This window comes from Juglans microcarpa x Juglans regia, chromosome 8S (genome assembly GCF_004785595.1).
Source record: "Juglans microcarpa x Juglans regia isolate MS1-56 chromosome 8S, Jm3101_v1.0, whole genome shotgun sequence".
Taxonomy (NCBI): Eukaryota; Viridiplantae; Streptophyta; class Magnoliopsida; order Fagales; family Juglandaceae; genus Juglans; species Juglans microcarpa x Juglans regia.
The window spans coordinates 7435362-7456547 of NC_054609.1; the positions used below are offsets into that span (position 1 = coordinate 7435362).

Consider the following 21186-nt stretch of genomic DNA (forward strand, 5'->3'; position numbering starts at 1 on the left):
TATTAATACCAAAGTAATCTTAGGAAATCCCTTTCTTGCACTACTTTACCCTTTCTCTGTAACAGAAGAAGGAATCTCTACTAAAATTCTTGGACAAGAAATACAATTTAAGTTCATATTTCCCCCAGTACCAAAAGAAATTAACTCTTTAAAGAAAATTTCATTAACCAGAGAAATTAATTTCTTAACAAAAAATAAAATTAGAAGAAAGGAAAACCAAATAAACTTCTTAAAACAAGAATTAAAATATAAAAGAATTCGAGAACAGTTAAAAGACCCATTATTAACCCAAAAAATTGATAATTTCAAAATTACAATTGAAAATGAAATATGTGCTAACCTACCCAATGCCTTCTGGAATAGAAAACAACACATAGTTGAATTACCCTATGAAAAAGAATTTTCTGAGAAAAACATTCCAACTAAAGCTAGACCTATCCAAATGAATAACGAATTACTAGAATATTGTAAAAAAGAAATTAATGATTTAAAAACAAAAGGATTAATAAGGAAAAGTAAATCACCATGGAGTTGTGCTGCCTTTTATGTCCAAAAACAGGCAGAATTAGAAAGAGGAGTTCCTCGTTTAGTAATAAATTATAAACCTTTAAATAAGGTATTACAATGGATTAGATACCCAATTCCTAATAAAAAAGATTTATTATCCCGATTATATAATGCTACAATATTTTCAAAATTCGACATGAAAAGCGGGTTTTGGCAAATCCAAATCGCTGAAAAAGATCGGTATAAAACAGCTTTCACAGTCCCCTTTGGACATTTTGAATGGAATGTTATGCCCTTTGGATTAAAAAACGCCCCTAGTGAATTTCAAAATATTATGAACGAAATTTTTACTCCATTCACTCATTTTTCAATAGTATATATAGATGATGTATTAATATTTTCTTCATCTATTGAACAACATTGGAAACATTTAAATATCTTTGTTCAAGTTATCAAACAAAATGGATTAGTTGTCTCCTCATCAAAAATAAAACTATTCCAAGAGAAAATTAGATTCCTTGGACATGAAATTTATCAAGGAACTATTACACCAATTAGTAGAGCAATAGAATTTGCTGATAAATTTCCAGATGAAATAAAAGATAAAAATCAATTACTGAGATTTCTAGGAAGTCTCAATTATGTTGCAGATTTTTACCAATCTCTCAGACCATTATGCAAACCATTATTTAAAAGATTAAAAAAGAATCCACCTCCTTGGACAGAAAAACATACTAGTATTATAAGACAGATTAAAGCTCATATTAAGAAATTACCATGTTTAGAGCTTCCATCTCCTCATACTTTTAAAATTGTTGAAACAGATGCCTCTGATATAGGTTACGGAGGAATTATGAAACAAAAATTATCATCCAACTCAGAACAAATAGTTCGATTCCATTCAGGATGTTGGAATCCTACTCAAAAGAATTATAGTACTATTAAAAAAGAAATTTTAGCTATTGTATTATGTATTTCTAAATTTCAAGATGATTTGTTGAATCAAAAGTTTTTGCTTAGAATTGATTGCAAATCAGCCAAGGAAGTTTTAATTAAAGATGTGAAAAACCTGGCTGCAAAACAAATATTTGCCAGATGGCAAGCTATATTAAGTATTTTTTATTTTGATATTGAGCATATTAAAGGAGAATCTAATTCTCTTCCTGATTTTCTATCCCGAGAATTCTTACAGGGAAAATCATGTCATCTTCAAAGTCCAAAATAAAGTCCAAATCTTCATACGCACGGCCGCCATCTCCTCCCTATCCTTCACCTTGTCCTTCTGCAACTCCAAGACCTTATACGGTATTGGGATCATTACCACAAAATATTAGACCCTCTTACAATCCATTTTCACCATTAGCCTCTCCAAAATTACCAACCTATTCCAAAGCTGTTTCTCCTCCTTCTCCTTCCCAAATTATTAATCCTCCATTATTATCTCAACCTTCTTCGTCTCCTATTATTATCAAATCTCATTGGCATCCAGTCTTTCCTATTGAATCTGAAATACAACATCTGTCTGACCCTCAGAAATTACTTGATGCCTTTCTCCTACCGGACTGGCATTATGTTTCACAAAACATTAAGAAAACCCAGCATTTTTATGAATTTATATTAGTAGATACTGACTCAATTATTCTCTCAGAAATTCCTTGTTCCCTTCAAACTCAACCTTCTCCACCAGCGTCTCCAATTATTGTCTTTCATAAAGTTACTATTAAGCAAGTTCTCACCTGGAACAATGGGGAAAAAATCCCTACTTGACAAGAAAATTCTCTCATCCCTATGATCCTCCTTATTATGATTATTACGATTACCAGCAAGCATGGACAAAAATATTTTTAAAACAAAACAAAAATTTGCGTCATTCATGGTTCCTTCATTTTGATAAACTACAGGAAATTAAAACACTTCCGAAATGGTTCTCACTATGGTGGGAATATTATGGACCTGAACCTCTTCTCCTTCCTCTTCCCCTTCAGGAAAGTCTCCAAAATTTCATCTCACAAAATGACAGCCCATCAGCATTAAACCATTGCTCACCCCTCTTGCTCTTCTTTTTCAAAACAAAATTAAATTGGATTATGAAATGGGAATACGTTATCAAACCTCATCCCTCTCTCAAAACCATTATGTTCCTAGCCCGTCAAGTTTCCATCAAATGGTGGGAAAAATACAATTATGATCATGTACTGAAGATATTTTCAAAAGTTACCAAAGCTCTGGAAGTCCTAGTCCAGCGAAGCAGATTTCAAGCACAATTGGCATCCATTACAAACAAAAAGGATTTGAAAAAATTAGCTGAAGTAATGTCACAAATATCAGACAGTGACGATGAAGAAGAAGCACAACCCAGATTAACTCCACCACAGCAACCCGCATTATCACCAGCCCATCAGGCCTCTCCTTCTCAATAGGCCTCTCAATTTCAAGGCAACCAAGCTGCATCTCCTTCTCAAAATTATTCACCTTACCATCCGGTACAACTGATGGATTCTCAAGACCCGTTTGAACTGGAATTAAGACCCGTTTGAACTGGAATTAGCAAATTATGATCCTCAGAATTTGTGACTACAAAAAATTATTATCTGACTAACCAGCATGACATGCAGAAATTATCCCTCTAAAAAGTTATTCGCGACAGATTATTGCCCAGCAAAGCAACAAATAATTCTGTACTAGATTACGTGTTATGTACTATGTTTGTTTTTAGAGTCGGCTGACACTGTTCTTGTCTTTAATGTCGGCCGGTACTATGTTTGTCTTTAGCGTCGGCTAATACTGTTATTATAACGGCCGGTACTATTCATGTATTATTAAAGTTACTGTTTTAGTGTCTATAAAAGGGGGGTTCACGAGGCAAGAAGGGCATTCAGAATTCTAATCTGATATCCCTTCCTCTCTCGCCAAAACCTCTCCAGTCCAAGTCCTGTCCTCCTCTCTTTGTAAATCCTCAATCATCCTTCCCCCATGTCTTCAGTTCCCAACTCCTTTGAGAATTAATCTCCTTGTAAGTATTATATTTTTAATGAAGAAGTTTATTTCATATCTCTTTTCTTTAATTTTCCTCATGCATATGGTCGGTTATACCGCCTGCCTACTTTGCTATCATGCATATGGCAGGTCTTACCGCCTTTAATTCTTAATAATACATTATATTCTACTAATACCTTATTATCTTATATCTGGGACACGCCTTTGGTATCAGAGCCATTGGTGATAGTATTGTTATTACTATTTTATTTTATTGCTTATTTTATTGCTATTGATATTTCTATCTTATTTTCCTGATATTTACGATGGATTTTTATTATGCTCATAGTACTGGATTTCGTGATTTGTATGAATTAAAATGTATAGAATATAATTTAAGAATGGATCTACAAATCTTGATGGATAATATAAAAGATCTTAAAAGACAACAACAATTAATGAGGTAAAATTATACATTAATGATGACTAAATACCATGTATATCAAAGTAGGCAGTCTGCAATAGAATACTATGAAGCTGACTGCACTTTCCTTAGAAAAGAAATTAATGCCATAAGAAATCATCTAAAAATACTTGCTTTATAAAAAAAAAAAAAAAAAAAAAAGAGTAAAGGAATCATTGATACAAATTTTACAAAGATAACCCATAACTAGAGAGAAAAATGTATATTGGGAAGCTTGTGTTGGTAAGCCAAGAAAAACCGATGGTCAGCCCATTTAAGCCAGAGGGCTCTCAGGGTGGTCCCGGTGGTGTTCCCTCAAGTTCTTAATCTACTTATTTCTCTTTGGAAATAGGAAATTTTTGTTGAAAATCTGAATCAATGAATTCTTTATTCAAACCTAATGAATCTACCACTAGCATCCCGATAGAATCTGATAATATTAATCAAGAAGACTATAGTATATTAGATATAGAAAGAAATCCAAGATTGGACAATTCCCGATGTTCCAAACAATCAAATATATAAAATCTCAACTTTTTCTTCTAAATTTTCATTCCTTACAAATTACACAATTAAAACAGTAGAGAAAACTATTAGTTTAAATAATGACTACGAATCATTACATCTCTTAACAAAAAAGGCTATTGATCAACACAAAAAGAATTATTCTTTCATCCATATTGGATTAGTACAAGTAGCTATAAAGCCACTCACTCGAAACGGCTTAAATACCTCAGTATTGCTTTGTTTAAGAGACGGAAGACATTATAACTTTCATGATTCATTACTTGGAATGGTAGAATCTAGCCTGTTCCAAGGACCGGTCTATTTTAACTGTTATCCCAATTATTCTTTATCATTATTTGATGGTAACATTTTACACGCCTTAATACTAAATATTAAAACAAATGGCTATCAAATGATGAAAGGGTCACATGCTTTAACAGTAGTTTACAGGATTCATTATAAATTAATGAAAACAACATTAGAACCACAAGCTTTAATTACTAGCCCTAAAGGATATACATTATTATTACAATCTAGCACACAAAATTCTAGTATACAAATTCCTAAACAAATCAATTGGAATCAAGTCACACTTCCTAATGAATGGCAATTAGAAAATATCACTCCAACACCCAAAATAGAAAATAATTCTAAAGATAATCTCGAATATATAGATCAAAAAACGGATGGGATGGTTCAAATAGCTTTTCAGCCTTTCAGAAGATCTTTTTCACATTATTCCTCTCCAACACCTTCCAGTTATCATACACCCAGATCTATTCTTACATCAATTTCTAGAAATAAATCTCAAAATTTTGACACCAGATCTTTTGATACTAGATCCCAAAATCTTGACACCCAGATTCGAGGGATCATTCCTGGAAATATTATTGATACACCAGTATATGCTATTAGGAATCCTGATAGAGCATCTACCTCCCAAAATCCTGAAAAAGAATCCTCTTCTCCAACGTATTCTCAAGTAGTTGGAGATGATGCCCAAATATATACCCTGAATAAAGAAGAATTTAAAATTAACAAAGAATATCTCAAACAAGATTATATGAAAAAAGAAAATAGTCACAAAAGAATAACATTTTTCTCAACCTTTACAAAAATAGAAAGAGATTATATTCAAGAAAGATATTACGAAGATTTAGAAAAAATACAGATCAATATTCATTTCTTTACATGGTTTGAGATATATAAATCAAACCAATTATCTACCATAAACAGGACTACTAATCAATGGATTAAAGGAGAAAATAACCAAATTATCTATGAAGAATATCCCCCTTTTGAAGCCATCAAGTACAATCAAAGGAATACTCAAATTCTGGCTACACCAATAAAAAAACATAATATTGCAAATACTGAAAAAAACCTTGATAATATAATACAACAAAACAATTATACTAATTTATATTTAAAAATCATGGGTAAGCAATTAGAAAGGATTGAAACCCAAATATCTCCTATAAAACCCACTATTAAAGAAATAGAAGAAACTCCCTTATTTGTTCCCCATGAAATTTCATCCCATTTAAAATCAATATTTTCCAAAAACAAAAATGATTTATTGGAACAGATATCTAGTAAATTAGAAAAATTAACTATTAGCAACACTGCCACCACCTCAAAACAACCACATATTAATGTATTAAGCAAAATAGACTCACCCGTAATATCTGACTCTGAAATTAGTAATATTGAAAACCAATTTAAAAATCTAGATTTACAGATAAACAAGATTAGAGGAGATCATGTTAATAACTTTTCGGCTAGAGATTCAAAACATCATGTCTCTATTACTCGTAATTGGTATCCCAGACCTACTCCACCGGATATGCAATTCGAGGAAAGAGAACATATAGTAAGATCAGCCTTCGCACCAGATGTATTATACGAATGGAATATAGACGGATTATCTGAATACGAAATACTAAATCATTTTCAAGAAATGATTATGGTAGCCAACGTCTATAAAAGTAACAGAAAAACTGATCATCAGGTAGCACACATTATTGTTACAGGATTTACTGGCCAACTAAAGGGTTGGTGGGATCATTATCTTTCATATGATGAAAGGTCACGTATATTAACAGCCTATAAATATGATGAAAATATACAAATAATTAAAACGGAAAATGATTTATCCCTAGAAGATGCTGTCAATACATTAATATATGCATTAACCAAACACTTTGTAGGTGATCCCGTTCAATTTAAAGAAAGAACTAGTGATTTAATACATTAGTATTATATGTTAGTATTAAATATTATTATACATTAGTATTATATGTTAGTATACATTAATATTACATGTTATTATACATTGATTATTATACATTACTAATACATGTTATTCTACTTTAGTTATTATATATTACTATCACATGTTATTATTAATGTGTACATTTGTGTTTATACATAATACATTAGTTATTATATATTAGTATTTATACAATAGTATTAAATGTTATTATACATTAGTGTTATATGGTATTTATACATTAGTGTTACATAGTGTTTACATATACTAAATTATTATTAATCAATTTAGTCAATTTATATTATAGTGTAAGTATATTATTTCATAATAATTTACTCGTACCAATATATTATTGAGTTTAACTAACTATATAAGTTATAGTTATATAAGATATATATATATATATGATTAATATAAAAAAATACATATATTTTTATAAAATATGTATAATATTAGAATCGAAGTCAGAAGGTAAAGTCAGAGTCGGTCCGACTCCGACATTTTAGGAAAAAAAAAATTTCAATTCAAAATAAAATTAAGACGAAAAAAAAAATGGAAGTCGGATCCGAATTTTTTAATTTTTGCTCGATCCTAAGAAAAGGGAACAAAATTCATCAATGCAGACTGCAGTGTACGAAACAAATCGATGGACATTTGTTACCAAATTACCAAATTCAATTTCGTTCTCGTTAAAGGAGTTCGTAACAAAGAGACCCAACAAGTATCGTTTCCTTCGGGGACGATAAATGGGCTCTTCAACTGTAGCCTCGGGGGAGCGAAGGGCCAATACTTGAGATTTGTGTCATTGCCATGACCTGTGTTTTCTGGGTTCAGTCACGAGCCAGTTGCTGCCTTCCTTTCCTTCATTTCGCTGATCGGGAACTGTGGCTGAATCAATTTGCCTCGTAGTCGTCGCCTTGTTAATCTCAGCTTGGGGTATACTCTCTCTCTCAAGTAAACAGGTTCAGTTCTGCAGTAATGCTTTATCTTTCACTTATTGCAGATACTCTTAACTGGGTAAGAGGGTCTTCGATCCGTTAAGTAACCAGGCTTGATTTTGCTCGGGAAAAAAAGTAACTTTCTTGATTTGCTCAGAAAAAGAAACTTGCCTGATTTCTTTGTTGGCCTAATTTCCTCTCACACTCTGGAGTTTCTTGTAGTTTGGCATTATCTTCTGCTTATTTGTTGTTAAACTCTTTCTTTTCTGCTATGATCTTTAGCTCCAGAGCTGTTGCTTAGCCGAAATGACAGAAACGTGTATAGGGTGTAGTAAATGGGCAGAGGACATGTATTGGACCCATTTCCAAACTATCCACTTCTCTCAGTTTCTCCACAATGGTTATGAACGGCAGCTTGTAAGTTTCATTCGTATCTTTTTCCCTTTTGAATGCATCACTAATAATGCTTGTTAAAACAAATAAGGGGTAGTAGATTCGTATGGACATACCTTTCAGAATGTGGAATCTCTTTCCTTTTTCATGGAACTGGAGGCTTTGGGATACCTCTTCTTCTTTGCTTAAACGTGTTATGTAAAATATTCAGCTTGTATGCTTTGTAAGTTGAAAGCCATGAATTTGAGACCATGTTAGCAATCTGATATAGTAGGATGTAAAGAACTGTGGTTTGGTGTTTATGGTAAAAATAAATAGCAAAAACAAATAAAAAAGCAAAATACTCCTTTCAGATAAGAGCAACTGCGAAGTGCTTGTTGAAAATATCACTGTAAATCTTTTATTGCTTGAACCTATTTAAATAACAATTCCTAACAGTCTGAATCCTACAGTTCTTAAACCTATTTACTGCAACAATTGCTCCTAATCTGAACATAAATCCTACACTTTTTTTAATAAGTAATAATTCTTCATTAATAAGCACTAACCTTAATAAGCACAAACCTCAATTCCTGTTGTTTCTCATGCTGTGCAGTAATTGGGTAGGAATCAAGTCCTTCCCAACTTGACTTCCTCTGGTTAGGAACCTCTACTTCATCTTCTCCCTTGACTTTTAACACCTCTGAGCCTTTGGAGGAAGAACTCAAATTTGTTTCCTTGAAAGAAGTCACACCTTTTTCTCAGGCAACTCAAATTGATTACATTTCAGTGTGAATTTCATGCCAATTATTTATGTCTCAAAACCTAGGGATATGTTTCTCATCTTTGTGGAAAATGTTGCAAAGGATTCTTGACTTAAATTTGTTTTTTTGTAAGTAAAAGCGAGTTTTTAACCCCCACCGTGGGGCTTGAACCCATGACCACAAGGTTAAGAGCCTTGCACTCTACCGACTGAGCTAGACAGGCATCTGCTGTAGATTATTGACTTATAGGATTATTGACTTATATTTTAATGATTTATGATGATACATTTTTTTTATAAGTCTTATAAGTCAAAAAAATTATATTACAAGCGCAATGGACACAATCCAAGTACACAGGATGTAGACAATAGAAAGCACCCGACAAAGATCAAAGATAAAGAAAAACAGCTGAAAGATGCGTACATAGAAACATCAATGAGGGCGTTAAAAGAACATCACTCTAAAAGAGACTTAAGAAAGCAAAATTGTAAAGCTGAACTCGTCTTCTCAGAGTCCTCATAACTTCAGGCATTCTGTTCTCTATGAATGCACCACTATAAACAAGAGGGACCACACTCCATATAGCATTGAGATAATTCTGACCAAACTTTATTTATAACATACTTTTATTTGAAGATTATATTTGACTGGGGACGTTCCTTTTTTCTTTTTTTTTTTTTTTTTTTTTTTTTTTTTTTTAAGTAAGAGATAAACTTTATTGATATGAATGAAATAGGCATGTACCAAGTATACTGGAAGTATACAAAAGAACACCTAAATACATTCTAAGAGCGATGAACTAAGGACAAGAAATCATGAATATCATCCCCGTCTAATACAATAGCGGAAAACCAAAGCAATAAAGTATGCAGAAAAAAAATTCTTCAGCTCCACCATTGTGCGTTCCTTGTCTTCAAAACATCGTGTATTCCTTTCCGTCCAAATACACCACATGATACACAACGGAACTGGGGACGTTCTGTTTCTTTTTGTTAATAATATTTCCATAAATGTTTCACCTCTAGCCCATTGGTCTCCCCCTACATCTTTTTTGTCACTCATATTATTTGACTAGGTTCATTCATGAATTGCAGGCCATCCCCAAAAAATTCGTCGATAATCTGAAAAAGAAACTGCCTGAAAGTGTGGTTCTTAAAGGTCCTAGTGGTTTAACCTGGAATGTAGGATTAACCAGTAATGATGATACCTTGTTCTTCAACCATGGCTGGCAAGAATTTGTCAAGGATCATTCATTGGAAGAGAATGATTTTTTGATTTTTAAGTACAATGGTGGTTCCCAGTTTGACGTTTTGGTTTTTGATGGGGAGAACTTGTGTGAGAAGGGGGCTACATACTTTGTTAGAAAGTCTGAGCATACTAAGCATGACAACGGATGCCTGTCTAAGAGAAAACTTGGGGAAGCTTCTATTGATGAAGTTCATGCCAGATGCAGTTCACCAGAGAAAGTTATAGATGATGACGCTGTCCTTATCCCATCACTGCAACATATAATCTCTGTGGCTACTAATATAGGGACTCAACAGAATACTTCTCCCACAAGATCTATTCGTGCTCGGCGGAGTCTTGGGAGTAAAAAACCTGCTACTTATCAAGAGGGAGGTAAGGTCACTCCTAGTGATGGCAATCCCCTTAGCAGCTTTTGATCTGATGGGAACACTTTTAGACAAGTAATACATGGTCTTGAACCTTGATTTTATTATTTCTTTCACTGCATGAGTGGCGGCGGCAATTGTGTGATTAATGTAGTTCATGCTGGTATATAGAATCATGTTGTTCAAGGATATATCTAATTGATAAAAATATTTCAGCTGTGAGTGATTCAGATGCTGAACTTACACCTATCAATAAGAATGGGTCATATCGTCAGCAATATCAGTCAAATAGAAGGCCAATAACTCAAGATGAGATAAAGAATGCCTTGCACTTGGCCCAAGAAGCATCAAGTGATGAGACTTTCCTAGTAGTTATGCGACCCACACATGTATACAAGAGATTCTTTGTGGTAAATGTTATCTATCCCAAACTTTGATTGTTTTGTGAATTTTTTCAGTATGTAAATAATGTAGACTCCGTCTATATGTGGCATACTCTGATCTTACCAGTATACCAGTTCAGTTGGAGCTTAAAAAATTTGTTTTTCATGTGCAACTAGAATATCATAATTTTCCTATTTGGCACGTTGTCTCAAGAACCTAACAAAGTGCCTGAATGTTTAAATCTTAGCATTGTTTTTCAATAATGCTGCTATAATGCTATAGCATTTTAATGGAATATCAATAGCATTATTTTTTATAAGTATTCACTGGAAAAAATTCTATATCATTTTAATGTCTCAAACTCGTTTTCATAGGAGATTAGGGTTAAGACGTAAATGGTAAGATTTAAGTTTTCCAAATAAACTTGGGTTGAGAGTAATGCACTAAAGGCAAAAGTACATCAATGGAGTGTTAGGCATGATGAAGGCATAATGTACTGCAGGCCCATCTGTTTCTCAGTCAAAAGGAGGTGGTGGTGTCGGGCATGGTGGAAATTTGGCAAAGGGAGTTGTCTGTCGTACGCTATGGGAGATGAAAATGTAGTTGGCGGATTTGCAGGAGACAGTGAACAGTTTAATCTGAAGTGTAGAAAAAGGGAGGGGAACGGGCTTGGGCTTGGGCTTGGGCTTGGGCTAGGGTTTGGGTGGCCCAGGGGAAACAAAGGGTGAAGTCAATCAAGGGACCGAGACAAAGGAAAAAAAAAGAAGAAGATGGAGACGGGTCTTGAAATGTCCTGAGCCATGTGGCGGGCTCAAGGTGGAATTGTAGGGCTGTCAGCCGTCGAGAACCAGAAACCCGTGCTGGAAAAGCCTCAGATTGACTCGCGACAGGTCAGCGAAACACTTTCAGTGAATCAAAAGGAAAAAATGCAGAGGAGGAATTTTCGATAAAGCTGTAACAACCATAGAAGCGGGTCAAACCGCAAACTCACCGTCCGACGGTGGGTCCTCGGCCCAGAATGGACAGAAGGCGATGATGGAGTGCAGGGAACTCCTGGAGAAGGAATCATAGGGGGTGTCACCTCTGGCGAAGGAATTGCAGCATAGAGGGAGTGTTATGGAGGGCAGTACTGAGTTAACAGCAGGTGTTGAGTCCATGGCCTAGAATGGATAGATTAACAATGGATTGCATGGAACCCTGAAGTCTTAGGGGGCGGCACCTCTAGAGAAGGACTTGTAGAGGGTCAGGAGCCTTACGAAGGGAACTGCTGAGGGTGACTTACGATTGCTGGTAGTTATGAATGAGGATCAAGACAAGGAGGGCATGTCTCTGTTTGTTGAAGGAGAGACGGGGGACTTGATGGAAATTGCAGTGGCCACCAAGGGAATGAATCCATTCCCCTAAAGTCTTTACCGCCATATCAGTCCTCTGATTGGATGCTACACAAAGTGAAGGAAATTAAAAAATGTGTAGGTATTGAGTGCGAAGGCTTTGAGAAACAATTTATGGCATTGCTCATAGACATTGAAGAAGGACATGCTCAGTCTAAGAGGTCGGGTTCCAAAAAATAGAGGGAGCTAAATAGACTGACATATTCTATTAATTATGAGGGCAGCTCAAGCAAAGGAAAACCCGAAGGAAGGGGGTCAAAAATTTATTTATGAAGCCAAAGATTGTATCTTGGAATGTTCGAGTGCTTAATGAGGATAATAAGCGACTTTGGATAAAAAATCTGCTTTGGGAGTGGAGGGCAGATGTCATTTGCTTGCAGAAAACTAAGATGAAAATTATTTCAAGAAGCACTGTTCGTAGATTGTGGAACTGTTCATATGTTGACTGGGTGTATCTAGCATCTCTTGGGGCCTACCTATAAAAAAAAAAGCATCTCTTGGGGCCTACCTATAAAAAAAAAAGCATCTCTAAGCATCTCTTGGGGCCTACCTATAAAAAAAAAAGCATCTCTTGGGGCCTCAGGTGGAATATTAGTTATGTGGGATCGAAGGGTTGTGGATAAAATAGAGGATTACATTGGGGAGTATATAGTGGCATGCTCTTTTAAAAATGTGGAAGATGATTTTATGTGGGCCTTTGACGGAGTGCATGGGCTGAATCTAGACAGCCAAAGAAGACATCTATGGGAGGAGATTGCTGGGTTACAAAGTTGGTGGGACATGGCTTGGTGCATAGGGGTTGATTTCAATGTTATTAGGTTCCTAAGTGAAAGATCGGGGGAGAGTAGGCTCTGGCCTACAATGACAAAGTTCTCAGATTTAATATTTGAGTTCGGTTTGGTGGACATTCCTTTTATAGGTGGAACATACACGTGGTCAAACAATCAAACGTGGTCTATATTAGACATATTTCTAGTCTCAAATTGGGAAACTCATTATCTAGAGTTATGTTAGAAAAGACTAACTTGCCTCTTTTCATACCCATTTTCCTATCTTGTTAGATTGTGGAGGTATTTGTGGAGGATGTAGGTATTTCAAATTCGAGAATATGTGGCTGTAAAGTGAGGGCTTTGTGGAAAGGGTGAGGCAATGGTGGTCCTCCTATCTAATACATGGCACACCAAGTTTTGTTTTTGTAGGTAAGCTCAAAGCTGTAAAAAGAGACCTCGAGAAGTGGAATGCGCAAGTTTTTGGAGATGTAGGCGATCAAAAGAAGTCTCTAATGGAGGAACTATAGGAGATAGAGAGGGTAGAGGAGGGTTGGGCACTATCTATGGAGGAACTCTCTTGGAAGACAAAATTAGTTCCAGAACTTGAGAGAGTTATCTTATTGGAAGAGATTTCATGGCATCAAAAATCTTGAGCATTGTGGTTAAAAGGGGATAGAAGCACGAAGTTTTTCCATAGTGGCCAATTCACATAGAAGGACTAACAAGATTGAGATGTTAAATATTGATGGTGTTGTGTCAATGGAACTTTTAGTGATTGAGAAGCATGTTGCTGGTTTTTTTGAACAATTACTTACCGAGCAAGTAGTGTGGTGGCCAAAACTAGATGGATTAGCAATGTGGTGCCTGGCTGGAGCGGCCTTTCGATGAGATAGAGGTTTATGAAGTGGTGGGAAAGATGGTCAAAGATAAAGCACCTGGCCAAGATGGTTTCTATTTGGGATTCTTCCAAGCCTGTTGGGAGGGAGTGAAGGGTGATTTGATGAAGGTTTTTCTGGAATTTTTCTCATTGGGTAAGTCGAGAAAAGACTCAATGCCACTTTTATTGCGTTAATTCCTAAGAAGGTGTTGTGATTGTCAAAGATTTTCGGCCTATTAATCTTGTGAATGAAGATTATTTCCAAGGTTTTAGCAAATCGCTTGGGGGAGGTGTTGGGGGAGGATTATTTCGAGACCCCAAAATGCCTTTTCAAAAGGAAGACAAATATTGGATCCAGTGCTAATCGCAAATGAATGCATAGATAGCAGATTAAAGTTAGGAGATCCGGGTGTTCTATGCAAGTTGGATATGGAGAAGGCTAATGACCACGATAACTGGGACTTCCTGAGTTCCTATGATAGTTGCTTGGGAGGTGTGGATTTGGGGAGAGGTGGTGCTCATGGATTAGATATTACATCTCGACTGCGAGATTCTCGGTTTTGGTGAATGGCAGTCCAATTGGTTTCTTTACCAGCTCACGTAGACTAAGACAGGGTGATCCATTTTCCCCGCTTCTTTGTCATTATTATGGAGGTGCTCAGTAGGATGATGTCCGCTATGGTTGACAATGGCTTTATGGATGGATTTTTTATTGGTGACACCAATCGAGGCACCCTTAACATTTCTCTTTTGCTGTTTGTAGATGATACCTTGGTATTTTGTAAGGCAGACCAAAATCAGTTTCATTATCTAAGGGCTCTCCTACTTTGTTTTGAAGTTGTGTTAGGATTGAAGGTGAATCTATCCAAATCGGAGTTGGTCCCAATTGGAAACATTTGTAACCACCGGTGGCTGGCCAATATTCTCGGATGCAAGGTCTCCTCACTTCCCATGAAATACCTAGGACTTACTTTGGGGACCTCTTTCAGGGCTAAATCTATATGGGATGAAGTAATAGAAAAGATTAAACGCAGATTGGTAGGCTGGAAGAGATTGTATTTGTCGAAAGGTGGTAGGACCGCCTTGATCAAGAGTAAGTTGTCCAATTTACCAACTCACTTCTTATCTTTGTTCCCAATTCCTGCTAGTGTGGCGGTCTGTATAGAGAAACTCCAACGTGATTTCCTTTGGAGTGGGTTGGGGGATGAGTTTAAGTTCCACCTGGTCAAATGGGATAAGGTTTGCTCCCCAATCTCTATTGGTGGGTTGGGAATTAGAAACTTGAGGATATTCAACCGGGCTCTTCTTGGGAAATGGTGGTTGCGATATAACATGGAGAGGGAAACTTTATGGAAATGGGTGACTTAAGTATGAGTGTTTTGGGGTTGAGGGGGGGGGGGGGGGGGGGGGGGGGGGGGGGGTGGAGTACTAGGAAGGTACAAGGGGTGTATGGAGTGGGAGTTTGGAAGCACGTACGAATATGTTGGGGGTGTTCGCTTGACACACTAGAATTGTGATGGCTGATGGATTTAGAATAAAATTTTGGGATGACTTGTGGTGTGGAGATCGAGCTCTTAAGGACACATTCCCTACAATTTTCAGGATTGTGTGAACAGGAAGCATCCATGGTAGATCTCATGGAGATGCCCGGTGGCTCAATCCAATGGAATGGGAATTTTATGAGGGCGGCTCATGATTGGGAAGTTGACAGTTTTGCTATTTTTTTAGAACCTCGTATACCATGAGAATGAACACTCATGGAACTGATAAGTTGTGGTGGACGCCCCCTAGCAAAGGTGTTTTTTTTTTGTCCGCTCCTTTTATAAGACCCTCACCAATCCGTAGCATAATAGCTTTCCATGGAGAAGTATTTGGAGAAACAAGGCGCCTCTAAAGGCGAACTTTTTCGCTTGGACAGCTTCTTTGGACAAGATTTTGACTATGGACAACCTACGAAAACGCTGTGTGATTGTCGTGGACTAGTGTTGTATGTGCAGAAAGAATTGTGAGACTGTGGATCATCTTCTACTGCACTTTGAGGTTGCTAGACCACTATGGGATGATGTCTTTAGAAGATTGGAATTAGCTTGGGTTATGCCTGCCACAGTGGTCGAGCTCCTGGCCAGTTGGAAGAGTTTGGGCGGAATTCCACAAATCTCAGTAGTGTAGAAGATGGTTCCTATATGTATTTTTTGGAGCATATGGAAGGAACGAAATGATTGGACTTTTGAAGATAAGGAGCGAACATTGGAGGAGATTAGATTGTTCTGTATTAAAACTTTGTTGCTATGGGGGAGTGTTTTAGATTGTAATGGTCTAAATTTTCATGATTTTCTTATTTTTGTTTCTTCCTCTTAGCTAGATGTAAACTCTTGTATACCCCCTGTGTACTCGGGCTATGCCTATTCTTATTAATATAAATATCTTTTACTTATAAAATAAAAAATACACTTACAGAAAAGTGTGGTGGCTGTGTTGGAGGTGTAGGATAACTAAGAATGAACTCATTTGGCCTAAGTTTTGCTTGTGGACACCATCACTTGGAGAGATTTAAGGTTGACATAAGGACAACTGGCACACATTTTCAAATGGAATTCCTTGAGTGCTTAAGGATGGCTACATTAATGAAGTTAGCTCAAGAGTTGTCCAACACCTATTTTTGATTTGTGGTAAGTGGCACATTAAACCATGCCATAAATGATGGGTGAGAATGGTCAAGAAAATCTTTTATGTTCTTGCCTAGGGAAATCCTTCATTTTTGGAAACCAAATGAGATTATGTAAGACTTGAAGATTATGTAAGATAATAAAATAAAAAAGTATTGGCCACTAGAATTTTGTTTAAGAACACAAGAAAATATTTTCTTTTGAAATAAATTATGTTAACCATCTTGGATTCCATTGCTGAACCTTCTTTTGTTAAGATATCCTTTGACAGTTTTTGCAATGACAAAAATTTAAAAGAATTCCCGATACCTTGCAAGTGTTTTGATAGCCTGTTCTCATAGAAGAAATGGATGATAAGGTTTTTTTTTCTCTTTATTTTTTGGGACGTTCTATGGCAGAAAGAACAAGAGCATGGAGAATGACTGTTTATAAACTTTATAATGCAGCCTAAAAAGATCTGTCTGTAAAATGCTACTCAATTATATTAATTTGTCAATGTAAATTGGCTTACCATGTAGGATTAGCTCTTTATATGCTGTCAACGATCCTTGAAAAGTATTGTTGCTGAATTTGGTTTATTATAAGTAATTTTTGTCTTGGTCGCGGTTTTCCCTAAACAGTAAGATAGTGCACATGATTTTAGAAAACTCTTGCTTGGATTTCAGGGCTTGTGGAGCTGTATCAGAAGAAAATGGTTCAATCCAAAACAAGAACATGTCTTCTCATTCTGTTGTTGGTTTTTATGTGATAGAGACAATTGCATGATTATTTGGAAGCTACTATATTTGAGTTGCGTTAAGATTGAATGATGGCCATAAAACGCTAATTGAGAGTTTGGGCTAAAGTTTGTAGTGGATCATGTTGGTTGTTCATAGGTCTTAGGCAGATGATCTGTGATGAGTTTTATTATCATACTGGTGTTAGCCTGAATGTTAATTTTAAGTTGGGATACCGAGTAGACATAAGCATTGTGCTTTTCGGTGCTATAGAATCGGCAAATGTCATGTTTGTAACCAGATATGGCACATATACTTGTATGTTCAATAGCATCTCATTTTTACCCATAAAAAAAATGTTACATAGCATCTCAATTGGGTTTAAGGTGAGATCCATGATATATCCCTTTGTTACGAGTGCATGGATGAGACCAGGGATGAAGCCAGAATTTGCAATCTTGGGGGGCGGGGTTGAAGCTGTATGAGCACTTCCTTAGGAGATAAGTGAATGGATCTCTGCTTTCTCAATGAGTCTGAAGTGTCATTCTTAGAAACTCTATGTCCTATGTGACCTGAGATGGATGTTTCAAGGCCTGTTTGCCTATGCCTATGAATAATGTGATCTAAAAGGACATCGCTGAGAAATCAAGGGAACCAAAAGGTAAGTGACATGAGGCCAAGAGATGACTATTTGTAATACATTTGCATTTTGTGTTTACTGTCGTGGTTGCATTGCTTGCATGTTGGAACATGACTGAGCTTAAGTGGGAATGGAGATGTTGCTTTGTGAGTCTTTTACCAGATTTGGTGAAATGTTCAGACCCTTTTTTGACAAGTTCACTCAGTGGTTGCATGGCATAGTTTTCAGTACGGATTTTGATATGGAGTTATGTAATTATACGGTGACTGTTGTATGAGAGTAGATGTTAGAAACTGACCTAGACCGACCCAAAGGATATGCCACTAGCGGGCCCGACCCTATCCAAACTGGCTGACCTTAGAGTACCTGGAACCAAAGGGCAGAGGATGTGGGGTGGTCGATAGTTAGTGCCCTGAGTCCCTGACAGTTTCATATGGGTAGCATAAAGTCATGGTTTGTTGACGTCACTCTTGTTGCGAAGGTGTGCTTAGGCTGTGAAACCTGTGTCTTGCTCTAGTAGAGGTGATATGGTCTCTTGGAGGCATGAAGCCGTATTTATGAGGACTTCCTGGTAGTGGAGGCAGGGGTTGACAAAGTTAAGCATCCCCCTCAAGTCCTATTTCGTTGGTTTAGGTGAGGAACAAAAGGTATATGATCTAGAGAAACATTTTTTTGCTTAAAATGTTTTATTCCAGAAACTGGTTTATATCTGTGTACAAAAAAATATGTAAAAATTTATTAGAGAACTGCTTTTTGCTTGAAATGAATAGACTTTTTGGTCAAATTGTTTCAATTTGTGTCTTTGTTGGTGTTCAATGATAACATTTATTTTTATGTCTTGTCCCATTCGTTATGCTTTGTTATGGCTTGAACAGTCGATCCCTTCTGATTGGATGGCGAAGAATCTCTCAAAGGAAAACCAAGAAATCATTCTGCGCGTCGAAAATAATACATGGCAAGCCAGGTATTACTTTCATCAAGGTCGTGGCTATGGAGGGATTACTGGTGGGTGGAAACATTTTGCTGTGGACAACAACTTGGAAGAATTTGATGTCTGCCTGTTCAAGCCTGCTGGCCACATGAATTACTCCATTATTCTGGATGTTAGCATTTTCCGGGTTGTCCATGAGTTAACTCCTCTTACTCAACTGTCTTCTGCAACACCAAAGAAGAGGGGCAGAAAAAAATTAATCTAGGGCACCTAAGCACAAGGTTGTGATTACTTTAAGATATTCTGTCCAACTGCAGTTTAGACTTTATATGTGTCTCTGCGGATTTCACTCTATGTTAAGTTGTCCTTTTAGCACTAAACTTGTTTCCAGACTACTACTTAAATGTTAGTATGGTTGTCAATGTTGATCCGGTTGCTTCAAGGGGGACTTTGGTGATTGTTTATATACATATCCAGTGGAATCGTATCTGCCTACTATGTCTAGAAGAGTTCAAACACATCTCCACCCCTTTCGTTAATCGTGATCAACAACTACATTTTCACAGGCTCAGTTTTTTGAGATTGACATGGTCTGTCTAGATATTGGTTATTCTTGGTATCATATAGAGAAATGGTATTTGCAGTCTAGATATTGGTTATTCTTGGTATCATATAGAGAAATGGTATTTGCAGTCCTAAGATGGCAAGTCCCGTGCACTTCTTTTGAAAAAATTAGGCAAGTTTAGGACTCATAAAAAAAAAAAAAAAATCATTTTTTTAGTAGTCGACTTAATTTTTTCTTTCTTTCTTTTTTTTTTTTTTTTTTTTTTTTTTTTTTTTTTTTTTTTTTCCCGAAAGGAATGTGCAGATATTCTACACCGTAAGATTGTATCAAGCATTATTCATCTATATATGTACAACTACATTACCAGCAAACAGTACAATAGCATAACTAACATAAACAACTATCATCGTCCAATGTAGAAATGCCAGTTAAGTGCACAATTTTGATAGCAGTATTGGATCATTCATAAAATAATCGGTTAAATGTAAAAATAGTTCTTATGGTTTGCCTTTTGGATAAGTTAGTTCATATATTCTAACTTTTTACTCTCTGCTTTCAACTTTAATTAAAGAGCCTTGTTAGGTAGAAACAGTGTGGAAAGAAAAATAAAAGAAGAAAAATTTTAAGAGAAGAAGATCTTCTGTGTCACAAAAATGATTTTCATTTTTAATTTACATTGTTTCATTAAATAGATGCCTTATACGTTGTATTGGTGCGCGGTTTGGTGTGCGAATTCGCTTGCAAGAAAACTTCTTAAATGGTACATTATTAATAATTTTTGAAAATGTCATGTCCTACTTTCATATGATAAAATGTGACAATTTTATTATCTTGAAATCATCTTTTATTTAAAAAAAAAAAAAAACATTCAAAAGTTGATTGACAATGCTATGTCATTACATGCTCATAGAATATGTAACGAGATATCTAATTCAAAAAATTAGATGATGCCCATTGTAGAGGACAAGGTAAAGCCGCATAGGCAAGTGTCCTCTTACGTGGACCATCTCCTTGTCTGTCAGCCAATCAAAGTCCTTCTCACCTTATCCAAACTCCTATTAGCAAAGTTGCCGTTTGGATCCCCCGCTTCTTATCCAAACTCCTATTAGCAAAGTTGCCGTTTGGATCCCCCGCTTCTTCTTCGCAAGCAAATCCCACAGCCTACTCAGATTTCTTTATAGCTTGTAGATTAAGATTGAGGAAAGGATCAGGCTCAGGAATGGCAGTGGCAACAGCCGCTCTCAGTTCGGCAACAGCTGCTGGAACCCTGATGAGCTCCGGCAGCCAGACCACCACCCAGAAGAGAAAAAACAGAATGGTGCACGCAAGAGGGCTGAATTCTTATGGTGGTCTCAAAGCTCACAACAATTTGGTGCTGTCTCTGGGATTGCCAGTATGCACTGAGCAGTGCTTTGCAAAAGTGGTCAGTTCTTTAAGAACAAAATCACGTGGCAAAAGAGGAGGAGGAGGAGCACTGTCTTCCACGTGCAATGCTGCGGACGAGATATTCCAGATTGCTGTCATCATCAACGCTCTTGTGCTCATTGGGGTTGCTGTTGGATTCATTCTTCTCCGAATTGAAGCTTTTGTGGAGGAGTCTGAAGATTGAAAACCAGATTTATTGCCTCCTATAATCAAAACCCATGTAGATTTTTGTTTTGTTTGTTTTCCTCGTGATGCATGATCATGCTTCAACAGCCTTTTGTTTTGTTTAGGCTGATACTGGGAAGGTATTGCTCTGCGCTCATATATTATGTCTCCCTCTTTTCATGAGTTGCTTGTTTATGGTTCACTGGCTTTAGATCAGAGTCATCGACATTACATTTACATCGAT

General features: G+C 36.4%; 2 protein-coding genes and 1 non-coding gene across 4 annotated transcripts; 2 read left to right on the plus strand and 1 right to left on the minus strand.

Annotated features, from left to right (window-relative positions):
- The first annotated feature begins 7301 nt into the window (after positions 1-7301).
- LOC121244962 (B3 domain-containing protein REM16) lies at positions 7302-19285 on the plus strand. Of its 2 annotated transcripts, none has more exons than XM_041143220.1 (5): positions 7302-7687; positions 7946-8080; positions 9894-10419; positions 10629-10822; positions 18732-19285. In XM_041143220.1, the coding sequence occupies exons 2-5, from the start codon at positions 7970-7972 to the stop codon at positions 19050-19052; spliced, it is 1152 nt and encodes a 383-aa protein (XP_040999154.1). In that variant the 5' UTR covers positions 7302-7687; positions 7946-7969; the 3' UTR covers positions 19053-19285. The 2 variants fall into 2 exon arrangements, with proteins under 2 accessions (XP_040999154.1, XP_040999153.1); XM_041143219.1 differs by having other exon boundaries at positions 7303-7656; positions 7942-8080.
- Positions 8950-9022, minus strand: TRNAK-CUU. Its single transcript has one exon. It is a non-coding gene; the product is annotated as a tRNA-Lys (tRNA).
- A 1162-nt stretch (positions 19286-20447) lies between the features above and the next one.
- On the plus strand, positions 20448-21097 carry LOC121244965. The gene has a single exon (XM_041143223.1). It carries the CDS (start codon positions 20572-20574, stop codon positions 20959-20961), a length of 390 nt encoding a protein of 129 aa, XP_040999157.1. The 5' UTR covers positions 20448-20571; the 3' UTR covers positions 20962-21097.
- Positions 21098-21186: the final 89 nt, after the last annotated feature.

Coding starts and splice junctions, on each gene's coding strand:
- LOC121244962 (XM_041143220.1), top strand. CDS start 7,970: ATGACAGAAACGTGTATAGGGTGTAGTAAATGGGCAGAGGACATGTAT. Junction 8,081..9,893: donor ATGGTTATGAACGGCAGCTT/GTAAGTTTCATT, acceptor CATGAATTGCAG/GCCATCCCCAAAAAATTCGT. Junction 10,420..10,628: donor TGCTACTTATCAAGAGGGAG/GTAAGGTCACTC, acceptor AAAATATTTCAG/CTGTGAGTGATTCAGATGCT.
- LOC121244965 (XM_041143223.1), top strand. CDS start 20,572: ATGGCAGTGGCAACAGCCGCTCTCAGTTCGGCAACAGCTGCTGGAACC.